The following is a 20,461-nucleotide window of genomic DNA, read 5'->3' on the forward strand; positions in this document are numbered from 1 at the left end:
GAGTCACCAGACTCTACCATTTCATTAAGGCCCGCAACCTGCCATACTCCATCGAGGAGGTCAGGACCATGACCAGGAACTGCCAGATCTGTGCAGAGTGCAAACTGCACTTCTATAAGCCGGACAGAGCAAGCCTGATCAAGGCCACCCGCCCCTTCGAGCGTCTGAGCATCGACTTCAAGGGGCCCCTACCGTCATCCGACCGTAATGTGTACTTCCTCAACATCGTTGATGAGTACTCCCGTTTCGCCTTTGCCTTCCCCTGCCCAGACATGACCAGTAACACGGTCATTAAATGCCTGAACAAACTCTTCGCCTTGTTCGGGTTCCCGAACTATATACATAGTGACCGGGGCGCCTCCTTCATGAGCGAGGAACTCCGTCAGTTCCTATTGGAGAGGGGTATTGCAGCAAGCAGGACCACCAGCTACAACCCCCGAGGGAACGGCCAGGTGGAAAGAGAGAACGCGACGGTATGGAAGGCCACCCTCTTAGCCTTAAAGTCTAAGGGCCTCCCAACCTCCCGCTGGCAAGAGGTCCTCCCGATTGCGCTGCACTCCATCCGGTCACTACTTTGCACTGCCATTAACACCACCCCCCATGCTCGAATGTTTGTCTTCCCCAGGAAGTCGACTACGGGAACCACCCTACCAACCTGGCTGACCTCTCCGGGACCCGTCTTGCTGCGAAAGCACGTGAGGGCCCATAAAACGGACCCCCTGGTCGAGAAGGTGAACCTCCTGCACGCCAACCCCCAGTACGCCTATGTGGCTTACCCAGACGGACGGGAGGACACTGTCTCCTTACGAGACCTCGCACCCTCACCCCCCCCTCCCAACCCCCCGAGTCCAGCCGAGGTAGACGGCATGCCGGAACCCCACGAGCCTTTGCTGACTACGCAGACACCAGCTTTAACACCGGATAATGTAACACCGCCGCTGCGACGATCGGAGAGGCTAACGAAGCCTACGGACAGACTGACATACCAGAGCTGGTAATACACTTCACCCCGCCGGACTCTAATCTAAACAAGGGGTGAATGTGGTAAACCACTGTTATAGTTATCACTGTATATTGTTCTCACTGTTCTCACTGTCACATCACTACACGAGGTCGCCTCTTGTCGCACTGTTATACCTGGGCTGACCACCTCCGACTCCGCCCATTACCTGCCCAGGTATAAAGGTAGCTGACTGGCTAGTATTCCTCCCTGTTGGATCGGATCACCCACGAGGGTGGGCTCTGTTATTTAGCCAATAAAAACCTTCAGTTACGTTCTTAACTCGTCGCCTTTTATTGGACTAATTGATAGGCATATCAGAACACACGCACACACACACAGGCACTTCCTCGTAACTCCATTCTCAGTAGCTTGAGTAATTTTATAAATAAATAAGAGTTCATTTACTGCATCCACATCTGCTTTGCTTTATATGATTGAATGACGCACTGTAGCTGGACTTGTGTTGCTGAGAAACCCTCACACGTTATTGCTTAAATCACATTCTTGCTCTATTATATGTATATACAGGTTTGTACACACTAGAGTCAAGCATCTTTTAATGATTCATACATTGCGCTTATGCACACATTTTAAGGTTTCCTATACTTCTTTCTGTGTAACCTCAAGATCCAAACTTATTCCACAGTTTTGAAATCGCAAGGAAGAATTACATAGAATTTACAGCACAGAAACAGGCCATTTGGCCCAACAGGTCTGTGCTGCTGTTTATGCTCCACACAAGCCTCCTCCCACCCTACTTCATCTCACCCTATCAGCACATCCTTCTTTTCTCCCCCATGTACTTATCTAGCTTCCTTTTAAATGAATCTGTGCAATTCACCTCGCCCACTCCATGTGGTAGCGAGTTCTACATTCTCACCACTCTCTGGGTAAAGAAGTTTCTCCTGAATTCCTTACTGGATTTATAGGTGACTGCATTATATTTATGTTCCTTAGTTTTGGCCTCATTAAACATGTTAATGATTTGGAATAGAAAATATAACTACAACACTGAGAATGCAAAGAAGTTGTAGGCCACATAGAAAGCTGAGATGTACCATTAAAGGAAATAGAGGTGTAATAACCATAGCTGGTTCTATAAAGTCGGGAAAGGCATGAGATTTGAGGTGAAAGATGAAATGCCTAGCAGGTGGCAAGATATGTGTTTTGTATCTTTTTTGAAGACTGTGAGAAATGTGGTATAAGATGTTCATCAGATGTATTCAAGCCTCGGATGGACTTAGGTTTTGTAGAGTTAAGAGCTTGTTCAGGGAAAGAACCGCTTGGCTGAAATAAAGAAGTCAAGCTTCTTATTTTTGTCAGGTAAGGGCATTAAGGGATACGGAAACAAGGTGGGTAGATGGAGTTATGATACAGATCAGCCATGATCTCATTGAATGGCGGAACAGGCTCGAGGGGCTGAATGGCCTCCTCCTGTTCCTATGTTCTTGGAGCCATCTTTAGCTAAAGGATATGGGATTTCTACACTAGATCAGGGGGCACAATAAGGTCAAGAAGAACAAATGAATCAGTAAAGAGCAGGGTCCCACTGCTGAGCAATATATGTAACAAAATTTCCAGTAAAATAAAAAAAGAAAGACTTGCATTTATATAGCGCCTTTCATGACCAGCGGATAACCCAAAGCACTTTACAGCCAATGAAATGCATTTTGACGTGTAGCCACTGTTGTGGGAAAAGCGGCAGCCAATTTGTGCACAGCAAGCTCCCACAAACAGCAATGTGATAATGACCAGATAATCTGTTTTAGTGATGTTGATTGACGGATAAATATTGGCCTGGACACGGGGATAACTCTTCTGCTCTTCATTGAAATAGGTACCATGGGATCTTTTACATCTATCTGAGAGAACAGACAGGGGCCTCGATCTAACGTCTCATCCGAAAGGCAGCACCTCCGACAGTGCAGCGTTCCCTCAGTACCACACTGGAGTATCAGCCTAGATTTATGTGCTCAAGTTTCTGGTGTGGGATTCTGAAGCCACAACCATATTGACTTAGAGGTAAGTGTGCTACCCACTGAGCCACAGCTGATACCTTCAATGGCTCTTTCAAAATCATACTGACAATTATGGAATAGCCTGGTACTTTCAGGTTGCTGGATAATTTGACAGTTAGCAGCTTTTATCTTTAGAAAGTAGATGTAAGAGCAATAGGATGATTGTTGGAATGGCTGAGAGACTCACGCATCTTAGGAATAGTGTGAATACAAGAAGGAGAGATGGACAAATTACTGTCTTATATTCTGATTTCACTTTCTGTTTTCGAAATGATTAGGGTGCATTCCATCAAAAATATTATGTTCAATTGAAAAGAAAAGGAATAAAGAACTTGCATTTATATAGCGCATTTCAGAACCTCAGGCTTTACAACCAATGAAGTGTAGTCACCGTTGCAATGTAGGAAACACAGCCGATAATTTGTGTACAGCAAGCTCCCACAAACAGCAATGTGATACTAGCCAGATAATCTGTTTTTAGTGATGTTGGGTGAGTGATAAATATTGGCCAGGACATTGGGGACAAATCCCCTGCTCTTTCCAGAATAGTACCATGGGATTGTGGCTTCGATTTAGCGTCTCATTCAAAAGACGGCACCTCGGACAGTGCTGCACTCCCTCGGTACTGTGTTCAAGTCCCTGGAGTGCAGTGTGAACCCACAACCTACCCACTTAGCCATAATGTGATGATGTAAGGCCACTTGAAAGTAAAAGATGTATTGATATTCTTCCATAGCAGCATTATAATCAGATTACGCATAAGGGTATGTATAAGACTGCGATGGTTCATGTGGCTAATAATGTTTTTATTGTCTCAGAGATGTGGATGCAGTTGGATCCAGTTAAATGTAGTTCTGCTCCCAAGTTTCCAATTCAGCTGTGACTAGGTGAGTTTCAAAGTTCATCCAAGGTTACTTACCAATGGTGTCAGATTCACTGTTAAATCAATGCTGCATTTACATTGGAGTTATTGATCTGAAAATGGTAGCTGTGGTTCGGCTTCCAGCCAAGCATTGCTCAGCTCTGGCTTGGATGCAAATATGGCTGATTTAGAAAGAAAAAAGAAAGAAAGGCTTGCATTTATATAGCGCCTTTCACAACCACCGGATGTCTCAAAGTGCTTTACAGTCAATGAAGCACTTTTTCGAAGTGGAGTTACTGTTGTAATGTGGGAAATTTGCGCACAGCAAGGTCCCACGAACAGCAATGTGATAATGACCAGATAATCTGTTTTTGTTATGTTCATTGAGAGCTAAATATTGGCCTGGACACCGGGAATAACTCCCGTAATCTTCTTTGAAATAGTGCCATGGGATCTTTTACGTTCACCTGAGAGCACAGTCGGGGCCTCGGTTTAACATCTCATCCAAAAGATGGAACCTCCGACAATGCGGCACTCCCTCAGTACCACACTGGAGTGTCAGCCTAGCTTTATGACAGAGATCTGTGCATGTCTAGACACAGATGGGCAGAACAGTATCCCAAAAATTAGAAATGTAAAAAATTGGGAGAGGTCAAAATCTCTGCTCTCCAAACATCTAAATTGAGCCAGATATGTTTAGAAAAGTATGCAAAGCATTCAATAGAGCCCACAGTACATTACAAGCCAGCTTTGATGCTACGCTGGATTTGCAGTCCATGCAATGTTAAGTCAAAGCAAGTTAAGATCCCCCTCCAGGCAGTCCGAGTCTGCTTTCCTCTGGAGTCAGGTCCTGATTACATTTTTATACATCTTTTGAATGAGGCATTGAGCCAAGGTTCAGCCTCTGTAAACATAAAAGATCCCAAGGCACTATTTTGAAGAAGAGCATCCCCCAACCATCATCATCAAAGACAGATTAACTGTTCATTTATTTCATTGCTGTCTGTTGGAGCCTGCTGTGGGCAAATTGGTTGCTAAAATTGCAACAGTCCAAAAGTACTTCATCGGCTATGAAGCCTCTGGGACAGCCCAGGATCATGAAAGGTGCTATATAAATGCAAACCCTTTCTTTACACCAGGCAGTTTAGCAAGGCGAATTCAGATAAATTTGTGGTGTAAATTCAGTGGTTTAGTATCATGGGGAGATTTTTGCAGTGAGCTTGGTCCCAGTGTTAGTGCAATTCAATCGAAATTAAATTAATTTTTAATAGATAAAGTGAATATACTTGGTTCCCAAGAATGATTCGTTTATCTCCCATGTAATTGAAGGTTACTTGAAATAACTTATGATAGTTCAACAGAAACGATTTTTTGTTTTAATTAATTCATAAATTAATTGCAGAAACAACATATAAGCACAAAGGAACATGTTTTCCTTTTTCGTACCCAGTTTTGCCTTACATTTTAATTTACATTCGGATAGATTGGTTTGAAATGGATGGGTGGCGGAAATGAAGTCACGTGATGAACGCCGACGACGCCCCTTCCGCGCATCTTCACCCAGGTCCGCTCACACTGTATATAAAAGGGCAGCGGGCGGGTGTTTGGTTATTTAAGCAGTGACTCTGAAGCATGTCAGGCAGAGGGAAGGGTGGTAAGGGACTGGGCAAAGGCGGAGCTAAGCGGCATCGTAAAGTGCTCCGCGATAACATCCAGGGTATAACTAAACCAGCTATTCGTCGCCTGGCTCGCCGTGGGGGTGTCAAGCGAATCTCAGGTTTGATCTATGAGGAGGTCCGCGGAGTTTTGAAGGTCTTTCTCGAGAATGTCATCAGGGACTCGGTCACCTACACGGAACACGCCAAGCGCAAGACGGTGACGGCCATGGACGTGGTGTACGCGCTGAAACGCCAGGGACGCACCCTCTATGGGTTCGGTGGTTGAAGATAGTTGAGAAATAACCGTGATTTACAAACCAAAGGTTCTTTTAAGAGCCACCAAAATATTTGAAAGGTGTATAACTGGTTATTTACGAGTAGGGGATGCGATACATAATGTATAATGTAACATTTGGGTGGCTTTGAAAAGTTTGATTTCTTTAGATTTACTTTCAATGAGTTTTCGCCCATTTACTTTCAATGAGTTTTCGCCCATTAACGTTAATGGTCAGAAAAACCCCAGCTGGCCTGAAGCAGGTTTTAACTGGTTCTCTTCCTGCAGAATCAGCACCACATCGACTCCAGCAACATCAAGGGGTGCAGGGTTACACTTGAGTGCGATCTGATAAAATTGTACCAAAGCTTTGACACTAGAGTCAAGATCGGAGATGTGTTTGTCTTCTGCAGGTCTTTAATTAATTAGATTATTTCAACGGTTTTTTTTAAATTAAGGACCTTCTCTCTCGTGTGAACGCAGAAGGTCCCATGGCCCCGTTCAAAAAAGAGCAGGAGTTTTCTGGTGTCCTGGCAAACTCGATTCTTCAAACAGCACTTTCAAAACCCGATTAACTGCTCCATTATCTCATTGTTGTCTGTGAGACAGTCATAGAGTCATAGAGTTTTACAGCACAGAAAGAGGCCCTTCGGCCCATCGTGTCTGCGCCGCCCATCCATCCCTGTCCAGTCTAATCCCATTTTCCAGCATTTGGTCCATAGCCTTGTATGCAATGGCATTTCAAGTGCTCATCCAAATGCTTCTTGAATGTTGTGAGGGTTCCTGCCTCTACCACCCTTTCAGGCATTGAGTTCCACATTCCAACCACCCTCTGGGTGAAAAAGTTCCTCCTCAAATCCCCTCTAAATCTCCTGCCCCTTACCCTGAATCTATGCCCCCTTGTTATTGACCCCCCTACTAAGGGGAAAAGTTCCTCTTTGTCTACCCTATCTATGCCCCTCATCATTTTGTACACCTCAATCAGGTCCCCCCTCAGCCTTCTTTGCTCCAAGGAAAACAACCCCAGCCTGTCCAGCCTCTCTTCATAGCTGAGGCGCTCCATCCCAGGTAACATCCTGGTGAATCTTCTCTGCACCCTCTCCAAAGCAATCACATCCTTCCTATAGTGAGGCGACCAGAACTGCACACAGTACTCCAGCTGTGGCCTCACCAGCGTTTTGTACAGCTCCATCATAACCTCCCTGCTCTTATATTCTATGCCTCGGCTAATGAAGGCAAGTATCCCATATGCCTTTTTAACCACCTTATCTACCTGTTCCGCTGCCTTCAGGGATCTATGTACATGTACACCAAGGTCCCTCTGACCCTCTGTACTTCCTAGGGTCCTACCACTCATTGTGTATTCCCTTGCCTTATTTGTCCGTCCAAAATGCATCACCTCGCACTTTTCAGGGTTAAATTCCATTTGCCACTTTTCCGCCCATCTGACCAACCCGTTTATATCGTCCTGTAGCCTGAGGCTTTCCTCCTCACAATTTACCACCCCACCAATTTTCGTGTCATCTGCGAACTTACTGATCATACCTTTTACATTCTCATCCAAATCATTTATGTAGATCACAAACAACAAGGGACCCAGCACCGATCCCTGAGGTACCCCACTGGACACAGGCTTCCAGTCACAAAAGCAACCTTCGACCATCACCCTCTGCCTCCTGCCACTCAGCCAGTTTATGATCCAACGCGCCAAGGCACCCTGGATCCCATGGGCTCTTATCTTCTTGACCAGTCTCCTATGCGGGACTTTGTCAAAAGCTTTACTGAAGTCCATGTAAACCACATCCACAGCATTTCCCTCATCCACCCCCCTAGTCACCCCCTCGAAAAATTCAATCAGATTTGTCAGACATGATTTACCCTTGACAAAGCCATGCTGACTATCCCCGATTAATCCTTGCCTCTCCAAGTGGAGACTAATTTTGTCCCTCAGAATTTTTTCCAATAATTTCCCTACCACAGATGTTAGGCTCACTGGCCTGTAATTCCCTGGTTTATCCCTGCTACCCTTCTTGAATAATGGTACTACGTTAGCTGTTCTCCAGTCCTCTGGTACATCCCCTGTGGCCAGAGAGGTTCTGAAAATTTGTGTCAGAGCCCCTGCAATCTCCTCCTTTGCCTCCCACAGCAGCCTGGGATACATCTCGTCTGGGCCTGGGGATTTATCCACTTTTTGGCCTGCTAAAACCGCTAGCACCTCCTCCCTCTCGATGCTAATATGTTCAAGTATGTCACAGCCCCCTTGCCCGATTTCTATGTCTGCATCGTCTTTCTCCATAGTGAACACAGATGCAAAAAATTCATTTAAAACCCCGCCTACATCATCTGGCTCTACACACAGATTGCCACTTTGGTCCCTAATGGGCCCTACCCTTTCCCTGGTTATCCTCTTGCCCTTAATATACTTATAAAACATCTTAGGATTTTCCTTTATTTTGCTCGCCAGTGTTATTTCATGGCCCCTCCTCGCCCTCCTAATTTCTTTTTTAAGTATGCCCCTGCATTTTTTATACTCCTCTAGGGCTACTTCCGTCTTTAGTCTTTTGTAACTGCCAAAAGCCCCCCTTTTATTTCTAATGCATTTTTGTATATCCCTTGTCATCCAAGGTTCCCTTTGCTTGTTGGTCCCACCCTTGACCTTTACAGGAACATGTTGGCGTTGTACTCTCTCTATTTCCCTTCTGAAAGTCTCCCACTGTTTTGATGTGGATTTTCCTATAAGTAGCTGCTCCCAGTCCAATTTGGCCAGATCCTGCCTTATCATATTAAAATCGGCCTTCCCCCAATTTAGAACCCTTATTTCCGGGCCGTCTTTGTCTTTTTCCATGACCACCTTAAATCTCACCGAATTGTGGTCACTGTCGCCAAAATGCTCTCCTACTGACACTTCCACCACTTGCCCTGCTACATTCCCCAGAATTAGGTCCAGTACCGCCCCCTCTCTTGTAGGACTTTCTACATGTTGGCTCAAAAAGCTCTCCTCGATGCACTTTAAGAATTCTGCACCCTCTAAGCCTTTCACACTCTGACTATCCCAATTTATATTGGGGAAGTTGAAATCCCCCACTATTATTACCCTATTATTTTCGCACTTTTCTGAGATTTGCCTACATATCTGTTCCTCTATCTCCCCCTGACTGTTTGGGGGCCTATAGTACACTCCCAGCAAAGTGCTTGCCCCCTTTTTGTTTTTAAGTTCTACCCATATGGCCTCATTAGAGGAACCCGCTAATATATCATCCCTCCTTACAGCAGTAATTGACTCCTTAATTAATATTGCAACACCCCCTCCCCTTTTACACCCCCCTCTGTCTCGCCTGAAGATTCTATACCCCGGAATATTGAGCTGCCAGTCCTGACCCTCCCTCAACCATGTCTCCGTGATAGCAACAATATCGTACTCCCATGTGTTCAACAACAACTTCAGTTCATCCACCTTATTTGCAAGACTCCTTGCATTAAAATAAATGCCTTCCAGCCCTGCCATATTCTCTTTTGCCTTCACATATTTGCTTTGCCTTCCCAGCTGACTTGTTTTTCCCTCTGTATTTGGCTGTAAATCACCCCCTACTATAGCTCCACTCTGTACCCCATCCCCCTGCCAAGTTAGTTTAAACCCCCCCCAGCAGTGCTAGCAAACCTCCCCGCAAGGATATTGGTTCCCCTCTGGTTCAGGTGTAAACCGTCCGACTTGTACAAGTCCCACCTTTCCCAGAAGCAGACCCAGTGATCCAGGAAACTAAAGCCCTCCCCCCTGCACCATCCCTTTAGCCACTTGTCCCAGTACCATCTGTTTGCCTTGCACCATCACATCTTTTGTCATTTAATCTCTCCTACTTTCCATCCTATCACAGACCTTTGATGTGACGTTGGCTGCTGTGTTTACAAGACTGCATTTCAAAATTGGCACTTTGGGACATCCTGAGAAAGTGAAAGGTGTGTGTATAACAACTCGCATTTTCATAAACAAAAGCAAAATCTGAAATAAAAACAGAAAATGCTGGAAATAATCAGTAGATCAGGCAGCATCTGTAGAGAGAAACAGTTAACATTTCAGATCGGTGACCCTTCATAAGAACTGGAAAAAGTTAGAGATGTAACAGGATTTTAAGCAAGTGTGGGGCAGGGAAGGAGGGGAGGAAAGAAAAAAGGGAAAGCTTGTGATAGGCTGGAAGGCAAGAGAGATTAAAAGACAAAAGGGGATGGTAATGGGACAAGTTAAGAAACAAAAGATGAGTCTAGATGAGGTGTAAATGGCAATGGCAGAATCATCAACAGCTGTCTTGTGAAAGAATTATTTTAGACACTTTTTACAGCCTTCTGGAGTCAACATTGAGTTCAACAATTTCTGACCATAACCTCTGCCCCTATTTTTTCACATGGCAGCTGCCGATCATTCTCCCATTGCCATTCACACCTCATCTAGAGTCATCTTTGGTTCCTTTACTTGTCCCAGTACCATCTGTTTGCCTTGCACCATCACATCTTTTGTCATTTAATCTCTCCTACTTTCCATCCTATCACAGACCTTCCCTTTTGTTATTTCCTCCCCTCCTCCCTTTCCCCTCTTAAAATCTGTTGTAGGGATGTTGATTGAGGGGTAAATATTGGCCTAGGACACTGGGGAGAACTCCCCTGCTCTTCTTGGAAACAGTGCCTGTGATCTTTTACATCTACCTGAGAGAGCAGATGGGGCTTCACTTTAATGTCTTATCTGAAAGACAACACCTCTGACAGTGCAGCACTCCCTCAGTACTACACTGGAGCATCAGCCTAGACTTATGTGCTCAAGTTTCTGGAGTGGGATTTGAATCACAACCTTCATGACTCAGAGGCAAGTGTGCTACCCACTGAGTTACAGCTGACATAAGAACAGCTTGCATTTATATAAGGACATAAGATGTAAGAGCAGGAGTAGGGCATATGGCCCCTCGAGCCTGCTCTGCCATTCAATAATACCATGGCTGATCATCGACCTCCAGTGCCTTTAACTTAGAGAAACATCCCAGGCCCTTCAGATGCCAGATTATTGCTACTTTGAAAAAGAAAGTGACTGTTTAACCCTGTCTTCTCTCAGGCACTAGCAGAACCGCTGAATAAGCCCAGCATTTTCTACCTAAGGTGTTTTCCTCTCCCTGTTACGCATAATGTCCCTTCAACCTTCTTGAAAAAACCTTGTTATTCTTCACCAAAGGTCACCTAACCCCGGCCCTTTGATCTCCCTCACCCAGCTGTGGCTCAGTGGGTAGCACTCTTGCCTCAGAGTCAGAAGGTTGTGGGTTCATGTCCCACTCCACGAGACGTGAATACAAAAATCCAGGCTGACACTCTAGTGCAGTACTGAGGGAGCGCTGCACTGTCAGAGGTGCCATCTTTACGATGAGACGTTAAACTGAGGCCCTGTCTGCTCTCTCGGATTGGTATGAAAGATCCCATGGGAATAATTTTGAAGAAGAGCAGGTGAGTCCTGGCCAATATTGAGCCTTTAATCAACATCGCTAAGATAGATTATCTGGTCATTATCACACTGCTGTTTGCGGGAGCTTGCTGTGCGCAAATTGGTTGCCGCGTTTCCTACATTACAACAGTGACTCCACTTCAAAAGTACTTCATTGGCTGTAAAGTGCTTTGGGGCATCCTGAGGATGTGAAAGGTGCTATATAAATGCAAGTCTGTCTCCTTAACATTTGACTAGCGAGCAAATGTTGAGACATTAGTCTACCTACTCTCGGTTTTCAGGAATCTTGACATTTCAAACAAGCAATTCAGAAAAATGACGAAGAAAAACAATGCAGCATAACTGTAGGTTCCAATTGTACTTTCATGAACTAAACATATGATGGAGAAAATTATCTCAATGGGTTGATTTGTAAAATAAAAAAGCACATTTTAAGAATGGACCCATTTCATGCTGGAGGATGTTTGAAAATTTGAACAAAAAGGGTTATTTTCCCGTGATTATAAGTCAATAATCTTGCAGCAGTGCCCAATATTCCAAACTCACTTTTTAAAAGAATATTCCCACATTAAGATAATATTGTCCCTGTAAAGTTTCATAGAATAGTAGGTTAAAGATGATTCACTGGAAGAAATCAGTACCAGATTTGGAACCAAGTACCATAAATTATGATTTATTTTAGTTATAATTTTAATTATTAGATATTGGGACTTTCTCTGACAACATCCCGGCTGTCGTGCTGAAGACTTGTGCTCTAGAACTAGTCACGCCTCTAGCCATGCTGTTCCAGTACAGCTAAAACACTGGCATCAATCCGACAATGTGGAAAACTGCCCAGGCGTGTCCTGTCCACAAAGCGCAGGACAAATACAACCTGGCCAATTAGTGCCCCATCAGTCTACTCTCAATCATCAGCAAAGTGATGGAAGGTGTAATCGACAGTGCTATCAAGCGGCACTCACCAATAACGTGCTCACTGATTCCCAGTTTGGATTCCACCAAGGCCACTCGGCCGGTGACCAGAGTCGGGGACCTGCTCGATGGCAGAGGAGCTGGTGCAGCGCCTGTTCTGGGCCAAAATCTGGCTCGTGGCCAAAGCCATCGAGTCACTGAAAGTGGCACTGGGCCCCGACTCCACTAGGCGTATCGAGGAGGCTCAAGTATGAGGGGCGATCCCATCCGAACTGACCCCCGTTCGGATGGAATTCCTCATCAGCGCCCGGCCCCGAAACCCCTCTCAGGAGCCGGCACCTCACAACTTGAGCCATCTCGGGGAAATGCCCTCCATGCCTTTTAGCTCCGCGCGGAGAGGTTTCCTGTACAGGCTGCTCCTGCACACTCTCCACTTTGCCATCTTCGTCTGCCATCTGGACACGCCGCTTGGCGGAGGCGGAGGTCCCCAATGGGGGGCTCTCTAAGGGGGAAGTCCTCCCTTTTTCTATTGGGGACTTGGCCTGGAGGGTGTTGCATGGAGCAGTCCCGTGTAATAAGCTTTTAAACAGCTTCACGGACTCCCAGGCCGCCTGCCTTTTCTGCGGCCGAGAGGAGTCCGTGTTCCACGTTTATACCGAATGTGAGAGGTTGCAGCCTCTGTTCCACTATTTGAAGGGGCTGCTCCTCGATTTCTGGCTGCACTTCAGTCTCACGCTCCTGATCTTTGGTCACCCTTTGGCAGGGGGGAGCGGGCAGATCAGAGGACCTCGTAGGACTGCTCCTGTGCCTGACGAAGGTAACCATAAACAGGTCCAGGCAGCGGGTGGTCGAGGGGGTCAGGCGCTGGAGATGGAGCACACAGTGTCCGCCGGCACGCTCAAGGCCTTCTGCGACTGGTGGGCGCCACGGGAACTGGAGTGCTTCATCACTCCCGGCCAATGCAATTTTAATTTAATTTGTTAAGATTTATTTAAATTTTTATTAATTTACAGTTAATTTGTTCAATCAAAAAGAGCAAGACCACTCGGCTGCCGACTTCGTTACAGCCTTGGTCCAAACATGGACAAAAGGAGCTGAATTCCAGAGGTGAGGTGAGAGTGACTGCCCTTGACATCAAGGCAGTATTTGACCGAGTGTGGCATCAAGGAGCCCCAGTAAAACTGAAGTCAACGGGAACCGGGGGAAAAAACTCTCCACTGGCTGGACTCAGACCTAGCACAAAGGAGGATGGTTGTGGTGATTTAAGGTCATCATCACAGCCCCAGGACATCGCTGCAGGGGTTCCTCAGCGCAGTTTCCTAGGCCCAATCATCTTCAGCTGCTTCATCAATGACCTTCCCTCCAACATAAGGTCAGAAGTGGGGATGTTCGCTGATGATTGCACAGTGTTCCGTGCCATTCGCAACTCCTCAGATAATAAAGCAGTCCATGCCCGCGTGCAACAAGACCTGAACGACATTCAAGCATTGGTTGATAAGTGGCAGGTAACATTCGAGCCACAGAACTGCTAGACAATGACTATCTCCAAAAAGCGAGCATCTAAACACCACCCCTTGACATTCAATGGCATTACCATTACCGAATCCCCCACAATCAACATCCTGGGGGTCACCATTGTCCATAAATACTGTGGCAACAAGAGCAGAAGTCACAAGTAAGGAGTGTGATGGAGTACTCTCCACTTGCCTGGATGAGTGCAGCTCCAACAGCACTCAAGAAGCTCGAAACCATCCAGGACAAAGCAGCCGCATGATTGGCACCCCATCTACCACCTTAAACATCCGCTCCCTCCACCACCGGCACACCGTGGCTGCAGTGTGTACCATCTACAAGATGCACTGCAGCAACTCGCCAAGGCTTCTTCTGCAGCACCTCCCAAACCCGCAACCTCTTCCACCTAGAAGGACAAGGGCAGCAGGTGCATGGGAACACCACCACCTCCCAGTTCCCCTCCAAGTCACACATCATCCTGACTTAGAAGTATATCGTCGTTCCTTCATCATCGCTGGGTCAAAATCCTGGAACTCCCTCCCTAACAGTACTGTGGGAGTACCTTCACCACACGGACGGCAGCAGTTCAAGAAGGCGGCTCACCACCACCTTCTCAAGGGCAATTAGGGATGGGCAATAGATGCTGGCCTTGCCAACGACGCCCACGTCCCATAAAAACAATTTAAAAAAAAGGTTGTGAAAGGTGCTATATAAATTCGTAGTCCAAAGATGTGCGGGTTTAGGTTGATTGGCTATGATAAATTGACCCTTAGTGTTAGGGGGATTAAATACGTGGGGTTACGGGGATCGGGTGGGATATGTGCGGTGCAGGCTCGATGGGCCAAAATGGCCTCTATCTGCACTGTGGGGTTTCTGTGATTCTGTGATTCTGTGATATTCAGTCCATTGCAGTCAATCAGTATCAGCGCTGCGTTCAAAGGGCGGCCGATCTGATACCGCCCGAGTCGAATTCCTACCCCTAAGACTTCTATTTTTCTTTTCAAACTATCTTCCCAAGTAAATGCTGAATACATTTGGTCACATCAGTGCAAAATACCGCGGATGCCGGAAATAAAAACAGAAAATGCTGGAAATACTCAGATCTTGCAATTTCCAGCATTTTCTGTTTACATTTGTGGTTATAGAGTTTCATGAATCACTAGACCCAGTCAACAAAATGTGATCCAGTTCAGGTGAGAATCGAGGGGTGGAACTCACTCTCTGCCTTTAGCTCATTTTGAAAATATGAGTGGCTCTGAAAAGGGCCTTTTGTGTTCAGACGGTTCGCCGCTCCAAATAAAACTCCTGGCCAATGCAAATTCATTCATTTTGCTACGAATGACCAAAATACTGCTGATGCTGGAAATCTCAAATACAAACAGAAAACGCTATAACCAGTAGGTTCTGTTTATATTTATGGCACATTTTACTTCGTTTATTTGAGTAAGTTTATTTTTGTTTTGGTCAGCTGGGTGTGGTCTTACTATTTGAAATAATAGAAATTATATTTGGGAGATGTAAATTGGGCTGCGGGTCCGCTATCGCCCGTTCTACAACATTGCACAAAGTCGTATTTGTCAACAATGGTCTTTAGCTCCTTATTTTGTGAATCTGAGTGGCTCTGAAAAGAGCCTTTTATTTAGTGTTAAGGCGGTTCGCCGCTCCTGCCCCGTCTACCTCCTCTTCGGGGCCCGTCGCTTACGTCCCACAGTCCGGGAGGCTGCGGGCCGCTTGGGGGCTTTTCTGGGCTTGGGCTTCCGGGGGCTCTTGGCCGCCGCCGACTTCTTGGCGCGTTTGTGGGCAGCAGGTTTGGCCGCCGCCGCCCTCTTGCGGGCTGGTTTCTTGACGGCCGGTTTCCTCTCGGCGCCTCCTTCGGCCCCGTCCTCAGCCTCTCCTTCCTCGCCCTCCTCCTCCTTTCGGTCCGGGTGCAGGGAGGCCGAGGAGGTGCCGGCGCGGCTCTCCACTGGCGATCCCTTGTTGGCCAAGGTGCCGGCCGACTGGTTGGGCCGGACGACGGCGCCTTTCTCCGGCTCGTAGCCGGAGGCCGAGATGGTTTTCTTCAGGGCGCCCAGCTTGGGGGCCGCCTGGCGCTCCTTGGTGGCAGCCACCGCCTCCAGGATCTGCTCGGCCACCGCGGCGGCGCCGCCTCCTTTCTGCGGCCGGTAGGCGGCCTTCTTCTTGGCGGCGGCATCAGGAGGAGCGGGTGCGGGGACATCCGCTTTAACAGGACCGGTCTCGGCCATCGGGCAAGTCCACGCTGACGGACGTCGCGCAAACTTGTGGCGGAGCCGCGGCGGCGACTTTGTTTATAAGGGCAGAAGGCGGACGAGGTCGAGTCAACCTGCCGCTTGGCCACGCCCCCCGCCCCCCGCCCAGGAAGCCCCGCCCCCTCTTCACAAATGATAGCAACAACAACAAAAGCATGCATTTCCACAGCGCCTTTCACGCCCCAAGGCGCTTCACTTCCTTGGAGGCGGGGTGGGGAGGGGGGGACGTGATTATCAACAAAATTGGACATCCGGCCACATAGAACGGTTACACCACAGAAGGAGGCCTTTATAAAAACACTGGTTCGGCCTCACCTGGAGTATTGTGTCCAATTCTGGGCACCGCATTTTAGGAAGGATGTAAAGGCTTTAGACAGCGTGCAGAAAAGATTTACAAGAATGGTTCCAGGGATTAAGGGACTTCAGTTACGTGGATAGACTGGAGAGGCTGGGGTTCTCTTGCAAGTGTCTTCGGCTAGTCCCACTTGCATGTTAGCCAGTGGCTCGGTGGGTGGCGCTCTCTCTCGCCTCTGAGTTTCTGAAGGTTGTGGGTTCATAGTCCCCACTCCAGGGGCTTGAGCACAAAAATCTAAGCTGACACTCCCAGTGCAGTGCTGAGGGATGAGGCGTTAAACCGAGGTCCCGTCTGCTCTCGCAGGTGTACGTAAAAGATCCATGGCACTCATTTCGAAGAAGAGCAGGTGGAGTTATCAAGAGGGAGTCCTGGCCAATAGTTATCCCTCAATCAACATAACAAAAACAGATTATCTGGTCATTGTCACATTTGTGGTTTGTGGGAGCTTGCTGTGCGCAAATTGGCTGCCGCGTTTCCTACATTACAACAGTGACCACACTTTAAATAGTACTTCATTGAGATCGTGAACAGCGCTGTATAAATGCAAGTCTCTCAGCTAAGCGAAGGCTGAGATGTTGAAGCTGTGGGGTGAAAAATTGGACTCCATATTAAGTGACAAACTCCATTGTAAGTGCAGAATTAATTCTTCAATGTTCTTCTTGAGCTTGCAGGTTTTGAATAGTATGGATACATCTCACAGTTGTTTCCAGTTAAGTTCAAACTTGCTGAACGGATATGATCATTTGCCAAAATTTGGTGCACTCAATAACACGTCAATTTAGCTACTAATGATCCATCTGAAAGAAAGAAAAACTTGCATCTATACAGCGCCTTTCACGACCACCGGACGTCTCAACGCTTTACAGCCAATGAAGGACTTTTGAAGTGGAGTCACTTGTAATGTTGTAATCTGCCATTAATTGTTAGCGACACATGGCATGTGGAATATTATTTTTCTTGAGGGATTTCATTACATGACGTAACTGATTTTACAATTGAAGACTCCCCAAAAAGACTTGAAATAAGAGGCAAGGTTAGGGGAGAATCTTAAAGATCATTTAAGAGTCATTTGCTTAACCATATAAACCTATGGGGTAGATCTTGACTTTGTGCGATAGAGTAATATGGGTGATAACGAGTGGGCAGCCCGTTTTACATCTCTCCTGAGTTTTATTTCCATTGAAGTCAATCAGGAGAAATGTAAAACGGGCTCCCGACTCGCTATCTCCTGCTTCACACTATCGCACACAGCTAAGATCTATCCCATCATGTTTTATTCTCGATGTCATTACATACTGGAGATACAATGAAAATATCACTGAAATTGGTATTGTGGTACTTTCATGCTCAAGGGCCAAGATGTGTGCAGTCACATATGCAGCATATGCATTGACCCAGCTCAAATACTTTAAACAGTGAACTCCTGTGCATGGTAGTTGGCATCCCAGGATTAGATAAATTCATCAGCAAACGTTTCTAACCAGGTCATTGGCTGCGTTGGACAGAATCGATGTGCATATGATGCAATTACTGCTCAACATGTGCACCCTGAAATGGCCCTAATATCACGATCCTGAAATCAATCGTTCATTACCAACATGGAAAGACCTATGGTAATGGCAACAGATCTTTTCACAGTGGGTAGTGACTTACATAGAACATACAGCACAGAAACAGGCCGTTCGGCCCAGCTCGTCTGTGCTGGTGTTTATACTCCACACGAGTCTCCTCCCATTCCACCTACCTCATCTCAGCCTTTCAGCATATCTTTCTATTCCCCTTTCTCTCACGTACTCGTCAAGTTTCCTTTTGAAAGCATCTAAGCTATTCGCCTCAACCACTTCCTGTGGTAGTGAGTTCCACATTCTAAAGACATTTCTCCTTATTCCCCTATTGGATTTATAGCCCCTAGTTCTGGATCCTCCCACAAGTGGAAACATTCTCTCCACATCTACCCTGTCCAACCCATTCATAATTTTAAAGACCTCTATCAGGTCACCACTAAGACCCAACCTGTTCAACCTTTCCCGATAGCTGCAATCTAATCAGCCGGTGTGTGTGTGTCTTTTTGGATGTGAAGATATAGGCTGCCCCACAGACTGTACTCAGACCAGGGCATTTATCTGTCTACACCAGAGAGTTTCCTTGCTCCTTCACATAAGCACAAGCTTCGAGAGGGTTAACCAGATCCTGATTCCAATCCGTATATACTGGGTTTAACTTCCCCTCTAAACCATTTGGTTTGAACTTTCCAGTGATTTTCGTCCATTCATGGATTGAAATGTGTCTTTGGGCGGGAGCACACAACGGGCTGAATCACATTGGCCGCCTGCAATACACCCCGCCCACTGTTCAACTCCATTGAAGTGACTGACATTGGGCGGGGCAATTCTAAACTAACCCGTCATTGAAGTCAACCGAGAGTAATATTGGGCAGGGTGTAAGACCGATGTTACACACGACCCATGAGTTTCCCGCACAGCGAGTTCGGTTAAAATTGCCCAAATAAAGATAGTTGGCAGGGTGTGGCCGCCACCGCTACACAGGCAGCTTTTGTAAGCCATGGGTGAGAGCTGACTGCTAAATGTGGACGGGCTTTGAAGCCATCACTCTAAACAACCTCTACATCCCAGGTTGAAGCCTACATAAAGTAACGGACGATGGCCTATTAATTGGAAGATTTCTGTAAGCAATAGCCGCCATTTGTTGTTGCAAAGGAAATAGCATATCAATTCCGCTAGAAATTCAATTTAAAGTTTTTGTCAAATTGGGTTGTTATTGAAAAGTATTTAAAATGAAATAAAAAGATAGACATGTTGAGAAAACCTAGTATTTGGTCTCAAAAAGCATTCAACACAACTACATTTTAAAATAGAGCATCCCATTCTTGGAATTAACAACCCTGGCGTAGACATTTATTAAGTCTGCGTCAGCCAGTGGCTCAGTTGGCAGCACCCTCTGAGAAGGTTGTGGGTTCAAGTCCCACTCCAGGGACTTGAGCATAAAAATCCAGGCCGACACTCCAGTGCAGTGCTGTTGGAGCGCTACACTGTCGTAGGTGCCGCACTTCGGATGAGACGTTAAACCGAGGCTTCTCTGCCCTCTCAGGTTGACGTAAAAGATCCCGCGGCCACTATTTCGAAGAAGGGCGGGGCGGGGGCAGAGTTATCCCCGGTGTCTTGGGGCCAATATTAATCCCTCAATCAACATCACTGAAGAACAGATGATCTGGTCATTATCAGGTTGTTTGTGGGAGCTTGCTGTGCGTGAATTGGGTGCCGCATTTCCCTACATTGCAACAGCTTATACTCGCTGGAGTTTAGAAGAATGAGAGGGGATCTCATTGAAACTTACAAAATTCTAACAGGAATAGACAGACGAGATGCAGGAAGGCTGTTCCCGATGGCGGGGGAGTCCAGAACCAAGGGTCACAGTCTAAGGATAAGGGGTAAGCCATATAGGACAGAGATGAGGAGGAATTTCTTCACCCAGAGAGTGGTGAACCTGTGGAATTCTCTACCACAGAAGGCAGTTGAGGCCAATTCATTAAATATATTCAAGAAGGAGTTAGATATATTTCTTAAGGCTAATGGGAATCAAGGGATATGGGGAGAAAGCAGGGACCGGGTACTGAGTTTGGATGATCAGCCATGATCTCATTGAATGGCGGAGCAGGCTTGAGGGGCCGAATGGCCTACTCCTGCTCCAACCTTCTATGTTTCTATGTGTCAAGGGGAGTGGGAGGGAAGGGAAGAGAACAAGAGTCATATAGTCATAGAGTTATACAGCACAGAAAGAGGCCCTTCGGCCCATCATGTCTGTGCCGTCTATCAAGCCCTGTCCAATCTAATCCCATTTTCCAGCATTTGGTCCATAGCCTTGTATGCAATGGCATTTCAAGTGCTCATCCAAATGCTTCTTGAATGTTGTGAGGGTTCCTGTCTCTACCACCCTTTCAGGCAGTGAGTTCCAGACTCCAACCAGCCTCTGGGTGAAAAAGTTCCTCCTCAAATCCCCTCTAAACCTCCTGCCCCTTACCTTGAATCTATGCCCCCTTGTTATTGACCCCCCTACTAAGGGGAAAAGTTCCTCTTTATCTACCCTATCTATGCCCCTCATCATTT

At 46.5% G+C, this 20,461-nt stretch overlaps 1 protein-coding gene across 1 annotated transcript; it reads left to right on the top strand.

The window, feature by feature from the left end:
* Window positions 1-5,514: 5,514 nt before the first annotated feature.
* LOC147096036 (histone H4-like) lies at window positions 5,515-5,906 on the top strand. Its single transcript, XM_085974058.1, has one exon. It carries the CDS (start codon window positions 5,516-5,518, stop codon window positions 5,825-5,827), a length of 312 nt encoding a protein of 103 aa, XP_085830184.1. The 5' UTR covers window position 5,515; the 3' UTR covers window positions 5,828-5,906.
* Window positions 5,907-20,461: the final 14,555 nt, after the last annotated feature.

The sequence above is a fragment of the Somniosus microcephalus genome, unplaced genomic scaffold (genome assembly GCF_052327205.1).
Source record: "Somniosus microcephalus isolate GS21.2 unplaced genomic scaffold, FLI_Smic_1.0 unresolved_chr1, whole genome shotgun sequence".
Taxonomy (NCBI): domain Eukaryota; kingdom Metazoa; phylum Chordata; class Chondrichthyes; order Squaliformes; family Somniosidae; genus Somniosus; species Somniosus microcephalus.